The 12,721-nt window shown below is 47.2% G+C and overlaps 1 protein-coding gene across 4 annotated transcripts in view; it reads left to right on the top strand.

The window, feature by feature from the left end:
- The window catches only part of NTRK3 (neurotrophic receptor tyrosine kinase 3), a 297,966-nt gene that overhangs the window by 96,529 nt on the left and 188,716 nt on the right, over positions 1–12,721 (top strand). For all 4 annotated transcript variants that reach the window (XM_067555657.1, XM_067555661.1, XM_067555659.1 and 1 more), the window contains exons 5-8: positions 3,207–3,364; positions 6,349–6,491; positions 7,206–7,347; positions 10,291–10,587. In XM_067555657.1, coding sequence (XP_067411758.1) covers positions 3,207–3,364; positions 6,349–6,491; positions 7,206–7,347; positions 10,291–10,587 — 740 coding nt within the window. The remainder of the gene's footprint in view (positions 1–3,206; positions 3,365–6,348; positions 6,492–7,205; positions 7,348–10,290; positions 10,588–12,721) is intronic.

Raw genomic sequence — 12,721 nt, 5'->3', positions numbered from 1 at the left:
CCTGACCACCTGCCGTCCCACAGCTCTGCCAGCATCATGTGACCTCCCCTCCCTGCACATGGCTGACATCCCCTCGCACTGATGGGAGGTTCCTATGTATCAAGGGGAGTGTGGACTGCAGCTCCACAGCCATGAGGCAGTGAGTTCAAGGCCTATTTTGCTGGGGCAGGGTGCTTTAGTCATGCAGTGCGGGGTACTATGTGCCCCCAAATCCCTGGGACTGGTCCTGTCTTTTCTCAGCCTTTTCCTGCTAGATTGCTAATAGGTCCCCAATTTTTGTCTTGTGTAAGTTTCTTGAATCTGTATTTTAAAGGGTGTAGGTTCTTGTGAGGGGAGAAGAGGGCTAGTCCTGACATGCTTCCTACTGTCCAAATTGAGCTGGATGTTTCTACGAAAATGATCAGCTGTGGAGTATCGAACTATGTGGACACTGAAAGGGACATTGCCCGGTTTCAGGATCAAGATCTTTTGAGAAAATGGGGGGGGAAGTTTCCATCTCTCTTTGCACTTAGAGCTTCAGCAGTACTGTAGTGGGTCCCGTTCGGAACGTTATCACTGCCGTCAGAATCCGGTGTGTGGCTGCTGGGGTATGTAGCTTTTTTTTTTTAATGAAAATTTAAATTTTGCAGGACAAGATGGAGGAAACCAGAGGAGTACTGGCATAGTGCCTCTGGCAGGACCAGCTTAGCCAGCCTCTGGTGCCCAGGGGAACAAAGATGTAGATGTCGTGTGTGGGGGTGTTTTTGTTCTTGCTGAATCTTTCATAACTTCAGAGTTGGAAGGGACCCTTCCATTTTCAGCTGGCTGAGTCTGCACTTTACAACTCCTGTGCCTCCTGATTTCTCTTGGCTTTTAGTTGTGCCTGTGCTGGGGAATTCTGTTGTGTCTCTGGCTGAGTCCTGAAGACCCTCTGTGACAGAATAGACCCCTGTGTTCACACCCTACAGGCTGTTGTAATCATGTTTGTATAAGGTATGCCTTGTGCGGTATCATTTAAAAACTCGTCATTTGCTGATGAATAATGTCATGGCAAAATGCACATAGTAGCAGTATACGTGAAGTTATAAACATAAGCTGAGATCATGGCTAAAAGTATGTTTTCCAGATAAGTCTAGGGAGTGGCCAGACACAGAGATAAAGGGCAAGATGATGCCTCAGCCAGGTGTAAGCAAGGCTGATGGAGCATTACCTGCTAAGTGGTCATTCTTTGGCAGGAAAGGGGGCAGGGACAAAAAATTTACATCTTTGCAAAGAAACCGCATGGAGTTTCCTTCCACACAGACTCTGCCTGTTGCCTTGCTCCCAACTGCAAATGCTTCTCAAAGGGGGGACAGGACTATAAAAAGAAGGGGCAGACAGACCAAGACCCCTCTGTCTCTCCCTGCCCATCACATTCATTGCACCTGAAAAGACAAAGGAAGCAACAGTTGGACTCTGGAAGAGGGGTCCTGACTTAAAGAGTTTGCTCAGTAAGACTGCTGAAAGCATGTGGTGAGAAAACTTTGCTTTGAATTGAATCCAGTTAGGTTAGGTTAGGCACCAGTAAGTATTTTTTCTTTATTTTTCTTGTAACCGTTTCTGACTTTCGTGCCCCATTACTTGTACTCGTTTAAAATCTGTCTAGTTAATAAACTTGTTTTAGTGTTTTATTTAATCCAGTGTATTAAAGTTGAAGTGTCTGGTTAACTATTTAAGGTAATACGATAGCATATTACTCCTTTAAAGGAAGAATGGACTTAATATATTTGTACTGTCCAGGAAAGGGCTGGGCAGTGCAAGACGTACATTTCTGGGGGACGATCTGATACCGAGGGTGTGTTGGGGTCAGCCTTGTAATATAGCCACTGCTGGTGAGAGCCAAGGTCTGGCTGGCTGGCTGGCTGCAGCACACACAGACATAGCTGGGAGTGCCTCACAGGGTGGAGGCAGTTTGTGAGCAGCCCAGGGTGGAGGCTACAGCAGCATGGCTTTGTGAAGGGCCAGGGTGACACAGCCCCCCACTAGTCTGGATTGTACCCTGGTATGTCACATCCTCGCTCATATTTCTCCATGTTACATCCTCCAATAGCCCCCTGTTCTTATCCCAGTGGCCATCTTTCCAGCCAAGCAGGGCTGGGTTAACATCCCCCTTTAGGAACAAAAGACCTCACGTCTCCGAGGGGAATGGCAAGGGTTTTTTTTAAAAATGTAAACAAAATGGTTAATAGGCTAGAAAATCAATAATAATAAAATTATCTGTATATAAAACATGTGCAAGTGTGTTTTCAGTGAAGTCTATTAAAGACAGAGCTCCCTCCCAGCCAGGTCAGTGGGTCCCAGCACAGCACTGTTTGATTCAATTAAAATGCATGATACTCTGTGTGTTAACTGGTGTCCTAGATCACCAGCAGCTTCGTTTTATTACAGTAAGAGGCAATATTAAGGACAAGAGCTGCCAGCTTTATTGAGCACACTTCCCAAAAGGGGCGTACTGGGATTTTATGACACAAGATACAAATATTTCTTTAAGAGAAAGGAGTCAAGCCTGCTTCCTTTGTTGTGTTAGGTGGCAATGATGTTCAGCATGGTGACAACCATGTAGTCCTGGGGCTTTTCAATGCGTTACATGGATGTCAAATGTCAGGACTCCTGTGAAACCCAGACGCCTGAATTGGGGGTGTGTGTGTTTGTGTGTAGAGTGCACACAAGTGAGCGACAACTGTCCCATATGGCTAACATGTAGTAGAGATTATCTTTTAGCTCAACCCAGTATTATTCCAGTCCAACACGCGTGCGCACACATGCTTCCACCAATGCAATTCCATTCTAAACCTCAGCATCCATTGTTATTCCAGCCCTTACTCTTTCTGCCCTTGAAACTCTGTCATCATGTCTGCCTGCCCTCTCCCTCTCCAGCCAAATATCCGTCTGGCTTTGAGAGTGCTTACAATGTTTTCTTTTGTGTCCCGAGGTGGCATTTGAACCTTGGTTTCCAAGGCCAAAAGTCTAGTATAGTAACCGGCTGCACCACCAAGCTCCTTTTCTCCCCTTGCTGCTCCGGGGAGTCTATAATCTCTGCCAGTCTATAGAGACTCATGTGAGCCTTGCGACACATGGCGAAGATGACCCTTGTGTCTTACAATTGGCAGCTCTTCCACGGAGAGCCAGATAACAGCGGTAACCCATTTGACCTCACCCCTTGTTTCTCACATTCTCTTTGCCTGTAGGAAACTCGAAAGAAACCTCTTTAACTGCAGCTGTGACATCCGCTGGATCCAGCTCTGGCAGGAGAAGGGTGACGCGAACCTGCAGAGCCAGGAGCTGTACTGCATGAACATGGAGGCTGTTGTCATTCCCCTGCAGGAGATGAACATCACCCAGTGTGGTAAGTAGTGGTGGACCATGGCTCTCCACAAGGCAGGAGGGGTCCCGGCACCACCCTCTAGCTGCCCTCAGGAGGGGGGGGTTTGTACCTGCAGGGAGGATCATGAGGCCTGGGGGGGAGGCACAAAGGCAGGCTTGGCTGTGCCCCCTACCCCTGCACTTACCCGCCACGCAATGCCTGCCTCTCTTGCTCCAGCCCTCTAGCCTGGCACTGGCTCAAACGAGACGGCCTCATTCTCTGGCCTGGTGGGAAGGCCGGCCCTTCACGACGTGAAGGGGGTGGGGGACACTGGAAGGGATGGCGCCCCACATCCCCTGTGTGTCGTGAAGGGCCAGTTTGGCGCCCTCCTTTCCCCCCCCCCCACAGGACGGCGGCTGGGGGCCTAGCCCCGCTGCCCCCCGCCTGGTATGCCACTGGTGGTAAGGAAAGCCCTGTGCATGCTCAGGTTTACCTTGCTGCCAAGGCTAAAGACAGAGGAGGCCAGAAGGGCCCCTCATTACTGTTCCCTGTCCTTCAGGGGGTGCTCATTGACAGAGAAATGTGGTTTAACCCCCCCCCCCCCCCAAATACTGCTTTTGTACAGAGTCTGATTGACTGATTGAACGTACTGATGCAGACTACCAAGAGAAGTAAGAGGAAGCTTTCTGAAATAGATTAGAATAGTTTATGAGCTACAAATGGCATCTCCAGCCCTGCTTGCCAATAACCGCAGTAGCAGAGCTGAAACTGAAGAGGCAGCAGACTTAAGTGTGAATGAAGAGGAGGTGTTGGGAAAAGGGGCAGCGCTGAGTTTGTTTGTTGCTCTTGGAGCCACCCAAAAAGACAAGCAAGAAAGCGGAAAAATATGCACGTCCGTGCGCACACACATACACTTAAAAGATTGCTATTTAATACGTGCACTAACTGAAAAATGATTTAAAAAAAAAAATCAAGCTGCCCGTGTCCCTTTAATATAAGTGGTTTCTAGTCTCTGTGAAACAGAAAGATAACCACATGAAAATATCCTCTCTCCAAAAGTGGACAATTCCTTCTGCTTCAGGCTAAGATATGGACCAACCACAATGCACCTTGCTTGCTAATATGATGCCATTGGGGGAATTTCTTCATGAACCGAGCTGATGTTTAGCTAATGCTCTGAAGCATGAGGCATAATATTCCTAGTTCAAGTAGGGAAGGTCGTGCACCAAGAACAGAACAGTGAAGGAAGCTGTAGACAAGAAGCTGCCAAATGAACAGTGTGGGGAAAAAAGATAAACTTTTTTTTTGTTTGTTTGTTTTTTTTTAATTTTACAGCTTTCTATTCTGGAATTTTAGGGTGTTTCTTGTAATAATAATAGACACACAATTTTCAGCTGGAGATATGGCATATTACTTTTCAAGTTTGTAGTGTCTCTTTATTCTAACTCTTCTTTGTTAAAACATGGGAGTGGGCTGAAATATCTGCAGGTAGGTGAACTAAAGAGATTTGAGAGAGAACTGTAATTTCCTCTGCAAATGAGAAGAATAATCCTCAATGATTAGAAAATCCTCAGTAAGCAAGGAGAGGGGGAAGGAGGGGACTTCTACTACTATTGGATGTGAGAGAATAACATGGTGTTTATGTACATAAATCTCCTGGGTTTATATGGTGAACACTCCACTGACCCGCAGCCTGTAATGATCCCCCAAAAATAGAGAGAAAGCAGGAAAAGAAGGTGCCCATCTAAGATCTTTCCTTCTGAAGGAATCTTTCATTTCAAGATTTAGTGGGCAAGGATCCAAATGACTCAAAGAATTTTTCAGTGAGGCTTACTTTATCCTTGCATTCTGGCCTGGAAGGTGGTGTAACTACTGTAGTTCAGGCTTGATATGTGGATTGTGGTGGAATATGGGCACTATACTAGGCTCCTGCCCAACTCCCACTGCTTTGTTGATGCTACTCAAGAGTGAATTGCAACCTCTCCTGGGCTCTCCATGGGGCTTGGCCAATGCATCTCAGTCCTGATCTCCAGCACCTTCGCTATTCCTAGTGACTCTTCAGACTCCGTGATCCCACAGAAACAAGAGCAGACCCATAACTGAATTCACTTTTGATCGGAGTCAAAGTTCGAACCCAAGTCTTCAGAAGAGAGAGGCCATTGCACTGACCCGTTGCCTTCTATTCCCGTCTCGTTCATTCAGGGCCCACTCTCTTCTCCCTGTAGACATGCTGCAGCCCTCGGTGCCCTCCTTATGCACGCTGTGCCCTGTCACCCTTCTGGCTATCACCCTCCCCTCTGTATGGCAGCTGGCACTGTCTCTTGCACACTGTGTGACTGTTTGGTGCTTGGGTGACTCAGCAGGACGGAGGAGTATGTCAGAGCTGCTATAAATCAGTATTTCTTTGGCACCTTGGAGGGAAGAGCAGGGGTGTCTTTCATTAGCAGAGATGCTGTTAATAGGAGGACACGTCCCTGGTCATCTTCTCTTGATTGTTATAAATTAGAGCGAAACGTTCTCTCTTCCCCTTAAGCACCAGGAGCTCTATGCCCTGTCCTAGTTCAGGCTGGATCTCTTGCCAGTGATTCCTTAGCCCAACAGCCTCCTTTCCTTGTAGAAGTGGCTTTATTCTTCCCAGACCTCTGCACCAGCCCAGGGCACAGGTGCAAGGAGCTTGGGGAAAAGAGGAGAAGGGACATAAGGGTTTGGATGGCAACTAATAGCTGGACAGAACTTCCTGACTTGTGTGCAGTGTCAGAATTGCAAAGTGCAGAGAAGATCCATCCACCTGGCGAGGTCCCCAATGTCACCCATCCTTCCCAGCACAAAAAGGCCAACTACTCGCCACCTCCGGTGTTTTCCCCTTCCCGACCTTCATGCAGACATTCAGGGTGGTGCAGGCTGTTTTTCTGTAAGGTGAAGCCTGCTTGGGGGATGGGGCTTGTGAGGATCAGAATCCAGGTGCCTGTGCCCTGTGTCTTGGCTGGCCAGGGTGTCCTAAGTATCCTAGTGTTTGACTCCCTTAGATCTGCCCGAGATCAGCGTCAGCCACATTAACTTGACTGTGCGGGAAGGTGAGAATGCTGTGATAACCTGCAATGGCTCAGGCTCACCGCTGCCTGACGTAGACTGGACTGTTGCAGATCTGCACTCCATCAATACTCATCAGGTAGGAGATCAAGGGACTTGGGAGGCTGGGCCTTTACTGCCCTTGCCAAGATCCATCGCCAGGTGGTTAACATGCAATGAAGCAGTTGGGGTGCTGGCCTTAAGGATTTTCTGGGCCATTGTTTCCTTTGTGTTCCATTTTAATGGGGGCAGGATGGGTATTGAGGATCGCCATGGGAGAGAAGTGAGATGCAGCGATTATTTAAAATGGACTGTATAGTCCACACTAGCATCAGATTCGGAACCCTGGGTTAGCAGAGTACTAGAGGGTGGAGTGCAGATATTGAATCCAGACAGGAAAGCAGCTCTTTCTGTGGGCTGATAGTGTCACACCTTTACTGCTCCCTTAATGGCACGTTAGTGCATCTCCACTAGCTAAATTACCCATTGCTGACCATGGTGAGTCACCAAGAGGTGCAGCTGAACATAGCTTAATTACAAGTGGAGCCAGGAACGTATCCTATTTAGCACTGTTTTAGAAGCTGTGATTATAACCACCTTGCGCCAGGTGATTGGGTGCATGGTGGTGCTCATGGTGTCACGGACGGGGTGAGCCATGAAACTGAAGTCCTGTCTGGCCATGGTTGTTAGAGACCATGGCATTTTATATAGGAGCTGGGATCCTCTGGTCCTGGTGCTGGGAGGTGGGCAGATGGGTCGGAAAAGGGCATCATTTATTGGCTTTGTCCTTATGGTTTTTCTTTGGGATTTTCAGACGAACCTCAACTGGACTAACGTTCATGCCATCAATCTGACCCTGGTGAATGTCACCAGTGAGGATAATGGTTTCCTCCTGATGTGTATTGCTGAGAACGTGGTGGGAATGACCAATGCCAGTGTGCTGCTCACAGTCTACTGTAAGTAGAGGCAGGGAGACTCTGGATACATAGGGGCTGGTGGGAGGGTGAGCATGGGAACTACTTCGATGTGTGTTCCATGGAGAATAGTGTGTGGCCAGGTTATGATATATCCATTTTGATTTGCTGCTGTTGAGGGTGAGGATGCAGAATCAGAGGAACTGTAGGAGACCGAGGCAGGGACCAGTCCTAGGACTACATGTAAAAAGAAATGTGCACAGCTTTCATTATGGGCCAGTTACTTTGTCCTCCAGCTTTTCTCCATTTTAGCTTGCCTGCAGAGATGGGCATAATCCAGATGTGGGTGTGCCAGTCCCACACTTGCACATGTGCTGCAGGTACCTGCTGAGCCATGCATGTGTCTGCTTGTCTCATTGGCATGTTGAAGTGGCTGCTTGCACTCACAAAGCAGGTGCATACCCTCTCTCTGGAAAATCCAGTGGAGGTGAGTAAATGCCTTGCTGTGGCTAAAATTTTCTCCCTGCATTTATAAGTGAGTCACATAACCTCTAGCCCCATTGAAGTCAATAGAAGTTTTGCCATTGACTATAATGGAGCCAGGATTTCATCCCAGATCTGTTCCTATCGGTTTAGTCAGCGAATGCCGTTGAAGTGTGCAAAACAAGGTTTAAAACCATTTGTTTATAGGCTGTACAGAGCTAAACTTTATGTGCTTCCTAATATAACTGAATGCAAACCAGATCTTAACAGGCGTTTACACAGCTTTGCTGCCTCAGGTAGCTGGGACTTGCCATGTATTGCTGTGTCCATAACATTTGCCCTTAATCTGTTGTTTGGAAATCCCTCCCCATCCCTAACCCCTGCTGGTATCTGTATAAAGAGAATTATGCCCCATTGTTGTAAGTGTCCACACATGTACGTGTTGTATTCCATACAGTGCAGGCACCACTGGGCGCCAGTAGAGATGAGGCAAAATTGTAGACAATAGAATATTAAGGAAAATAAAAGGAACTTCATTCTCTGGTCTCCATAGGGGTGCCTTGATTTCCTACATTAATACAGTCCCAGATCTGATCAGCTGGTAGGAGATGGGTAATGTGCTTTGCTCTGAAGTCACTTACTCCAAACACTTTAAGTGTTGATGCTGATTTTCATGTCCAGAATCCTGCAAACCAATGCCAGTTTATACCATATTTGCTCTAATGTAATTGTTCTGAAAAGAGCTGATATTTTTGAGTTTTGGTGACCAATTGCGTTGGTACCCTCCTAGTCATTCACCCAGGAGATCTGCGGAACCAAATTCTGACCTAGGCTTAGGGTGAAACATGCTGGATGGCACTCTGCACAGTCACTGGATTAAGAGTGGGTGCCGTGCGTCAGGACTGAGGTGCATTGGCAGAGTTATGAGTGGAGAATCTTGCACGGCTCCTCCCAGCTCTACCTCTCTCTTTTCGGCATTGCTGTTCTACTACTTTCACAACATGAAACATTGGCCATCTTTAGAAAAAACAGAGAGGAAAGGTGATGGATCTTTCCTGGTAGTTAGGGACTGTCCGGGGGTGTGTACCACCCCCTCATTATGGGGTGATAGCCAGGGAAAGGTGAGAGATTAGGAAAGAAGAGAGAGCCTTCATTTTATGAAATTGTGATCCTTGCCCTACACTGCTGGGCTATCCTTGTTCATGCTCTGTGGCCTCAGGGTTTGGGCCTTACGTGTAGATGCTATAATTACATTTTCATCAGCGATGGTGGAGTGGTGTTTGAATTCTTTAGGTGTGGGTACCCTAGGTTCAGAGGCCTCTCAGGAAAGGGGATCGTGCATATGTATTAAATGGGAGTGAGCTCCCAGCTTGAATCCCTGTCCTGCTACACTCCCTCTAACCTCCCTCTAGGGAGTCAGCCAATTCAATTCAGCCAATCGAAACTCCCCCAGGGAGGTTCAACCAGTCAAAGTCCCCAAAGACATGCAGCCATTCAGAAGTCATGAATTAATTATATGATTATAATTATAGTATAATTAATAACAATGTTCTCGAAAAGCCTCCTTATCATGAGCAGGTTGCTCCATTGCCTTGTGTGGGGAGGGGAATACAACCGTACTTGTGTTAAGTGGACAGTAAAAAATTTAATTTGGGCTGGTCTTCAGGGGTCCAAATGCAAGATCGGATCTCACACCTCGTTTCCCAGATCTACAAAGCTGGTAGTACTTGTGCTGCTGCTTTTGTAGAGGTAGGAATGGCTCAGCAGTGCCCCTTCAGGTTGATGGTCTGCATGACCCCATTCAGTCCTCCATATCAGAGGAAAAGCTCAGAGTCATTTAGGAATTAAACTGGTGGGGGAAGGTGGAGGAGTGGGTCTGGAAATGAAAGGGTTCCAGTGGACACCCTCAATGCAGTAGGGAAAGAAATGTTTTATTTCTATTATGTATCTGTTGTCCAGGGCAGGGTAAGGCTTGATTACTTGTTTCTTTATTGGGGATTTTGACTGTGGTGACTGAATGGCCTTCTATCCTGCACTGCTCATTACATGCCCATTAAAATGAATGTGAACAACCCTCAAACACGTATTGGGAAGGGCCTTGCACCAATGTGATATGAGAGCTATTAAAATCTGCAGAGAGCCACTCCCAACTGAGACCAGCTTAGTTGATTTCATGTCGTCAAGCCCAGAGCGAAGGGAAGAGACTCTTAAATAATAGCAGGTCATCTCCTACCACCAAAACCAGGCTTGGCTCCTTTGGGCAAGGCTCCATTCCAGCTCAGCTGGTACGGTGGCTGTTTACAGACCGCAAGGATCTCAGTTCATACTGCAAGTGTAAGTTGCACATAGAGCAAATTCGGCCGTGGGATGGAGGATTCATCTAGCTGTTTGAGTGCACTTTAGTGGCTGGCTGCCTATTGGGAGATGGGGTAATAATAATCCATACCTGGAACAGGATCGTTTACTTGGGTCATGAGTCCCATGCTAGTTTCTCTGTGCTAGATCCCCCACGCATCCTGAACCTGGAGGAGCCAGAACTGCGGCTGGAGCACTGCATTGAGTTTGAGGTGCATGGGAACCCAGAGCCCAGCCTTCAGTGGCTGCACAACGGCCAGGTCCTCAGGGAGACTGAGATCATCCGCATGGAGTTCTACCAGCAGGGCGAAGTGTCGGAGGGCTGTCTGCTCTTCAACAAGCCCACTCACTACAACAATGGCAACTACACCATTGTGGCCACCAACCAGTTGGGTACAGCCAACCAGACCATCAAAGGACACTTCCTCGAGAGGCCCTTTCCAGGTGAGAGAGTCACAACTTATGTTTCTGTTCTGCCTTGCATCCCAGAGCACTGAACAGACTGCTATACAAGCGATGCCCAGGGATCGCTGCACCTACCACTAAATACAGCCCCCCTCGGGTGCACAATGTGGTAACTGTCTAATAACATGGAGCAACATTGCACAGGAGTCTAGGCATGGGTGTGAAAAAGAGTTGTGTATCCAGTTGAAACCGCAGGGGGATTTCGAGGGGGGGGGGGGCACTATCCAAATTGGCCATGAACTAAGAGCTAACATACCTATTGGCAAAAAGGTGCCATAGCATCTTTAGTGGCTTTGAGTGGTCATGGCTTTAATTTCAAGTCTCATCTGAAAGATGGCCGCTTGAACAACACAACATCATGATGGGGCAATTGGGTCTGATCAGCCATGTACAGACCGGGCATGTCCCTGATTAGCTTGTGAGGTCTGCCCAACCAATGCAATATGATGGCAGGGGACCCCACTTTCTTCTTCAAGAGGAATCGTAATCTGCATCTTAAGGGGAAAAAAGGGTTGAAATTTGACTGAAAAGAAAATGGCTGGCTGATTTTTGACTTTGTATTCTGCAATGTTTCTGGGGGTCCTTGCTCTGTGGCTCTCCGTGAGAGAGGGCTTAGGGCACACAGTGTATCCTGAGTTACCTCTGACACCACTTAAAGTGGACTCTCACTCCTTTGACACTGAACATGCTTTTTTGGCATATAACTGGAGTAGCTGTTGTGTGTGGAGGAAAGCCCAGTTCCTCTGCCTCAACTCTTTGTTAGGTATTCTCAGTAAATGATTTGAAATTCCTCACTGTCTCACTGGGATGGTGTGTGGCAAAATTGTAGAAGGAAAAATGACTCAGGGGAAGCTCTGGTTAGAAGGGTTGCAATGAGAGGGTTGTAATGGCTGTACTGCAGTGAAAGGCTGGGAGTGTTCTTGGACTGCCTTCTGCTTTCGTGGCACCAGACCAGTCACCATTGAGTTAACAGAGCAGTGCATGCTGTTGCTTTCAGGAATGATGCCGTGAGAAAGTGGCAGCCCCAAGCTGTCTCCTGCAGCCCCTGTAAAACTGAGCAAAATAGGGCATTTGCTATATATAGAGCAAAGCCAATGGTATTTTCATTTATTATTTATATCGTACCGTCAGTGTACACAGAGCTTTCCCACAGGTCAGATATAGTAAATGGAAACCAAAATCCCTGTCTTGAAGAGCTGACCAATCTAAAGACATGAACAGATACAGAAGGGAGTGGGAAAATTATATTCAAGCTTCAAGGATGATAATCTATCTAGATACCTATCTATTTAGGCTTTCTCCTACCTGGGAGGAAGGACAGTCTATGTTTATGGCACAGAGGTGGGAGTCGTCGTGTTCTCACCTCTGTTGCTTCCCATTTCTATGATTCAGTTCCTGTCTCTAGAATGGGGATAACAACATTTTGTCTCTCGTCCACAATGTGCTTGGTGGATGCTAGGCACTTTCCAAAGGTAACCGGAAGCAGGCCCGCTGCTCCAAAGAGCTGACACTAAATATTCATTCCAGCCTTGCCACGATGTTGGGAGAATTAGCTAATGTTTGTAAAGTGTTTTGAAATCCTTGTATAGATGGTGCTGAAAAAGGAAAGAATATATATAAACCTAATCCAGAGATTCTCAGCCTTTTTTCACCTGCCACTACAAACCCATCCATTTTTTCCTCCCATGATCCTGTGTCCCAGAATCTTTCTCAGTGTGGCAGCCCCTCCCATGTTGTAACCAGTACGTGATTTACTTTTCTTGACCTTCATTGAGCCATACATTACCGAAGTTGACATTGACATTCAGTGCATCTGAAATGTATGGTCTCGTACTTAAAAGTTGGTTCCTCTAGAAAATGTCAGGAGCTGCACATTCAACACACCTAATAATTACTACTGCTAGTTACACTTGGGAGATTTTCACTGCCAGGAGCAGAATTTTTTAAAATGAAAGTTTATAGAGTCTCAGAGACTCGTACACTTTAAGGCCAGAAGGAACCACTGTGATTATCTAGTCTGACCTGCACATTGCAGGCCACAGAACCTCACCCGCCCACTCCTGTAATAGGCTGGTAACCTCTGGCCGGGTTACTGGAGTCCCCAAATCTTGAT

The sequence above is a fragment of the Emydura macquarii genome, unplaced genomic scaffold (assembly GCF_026122565.2).
Source record: "Emydura macquarii macquarii isolate MOO-44397 ecotype Brisbane River unplaced genomic scaffold, CSIRO-AGI_Emac_v2 contig_1644, whole genome shotgun sequence".
Lineage (NCBI taxonomy): Eukaryota > Metazoa > Chordata > Testudines > Chelidae > Emydura > Emydura macquarii.
This window is presented reverse-complemented; position numbering and strand designations above follow the sequence as displayed.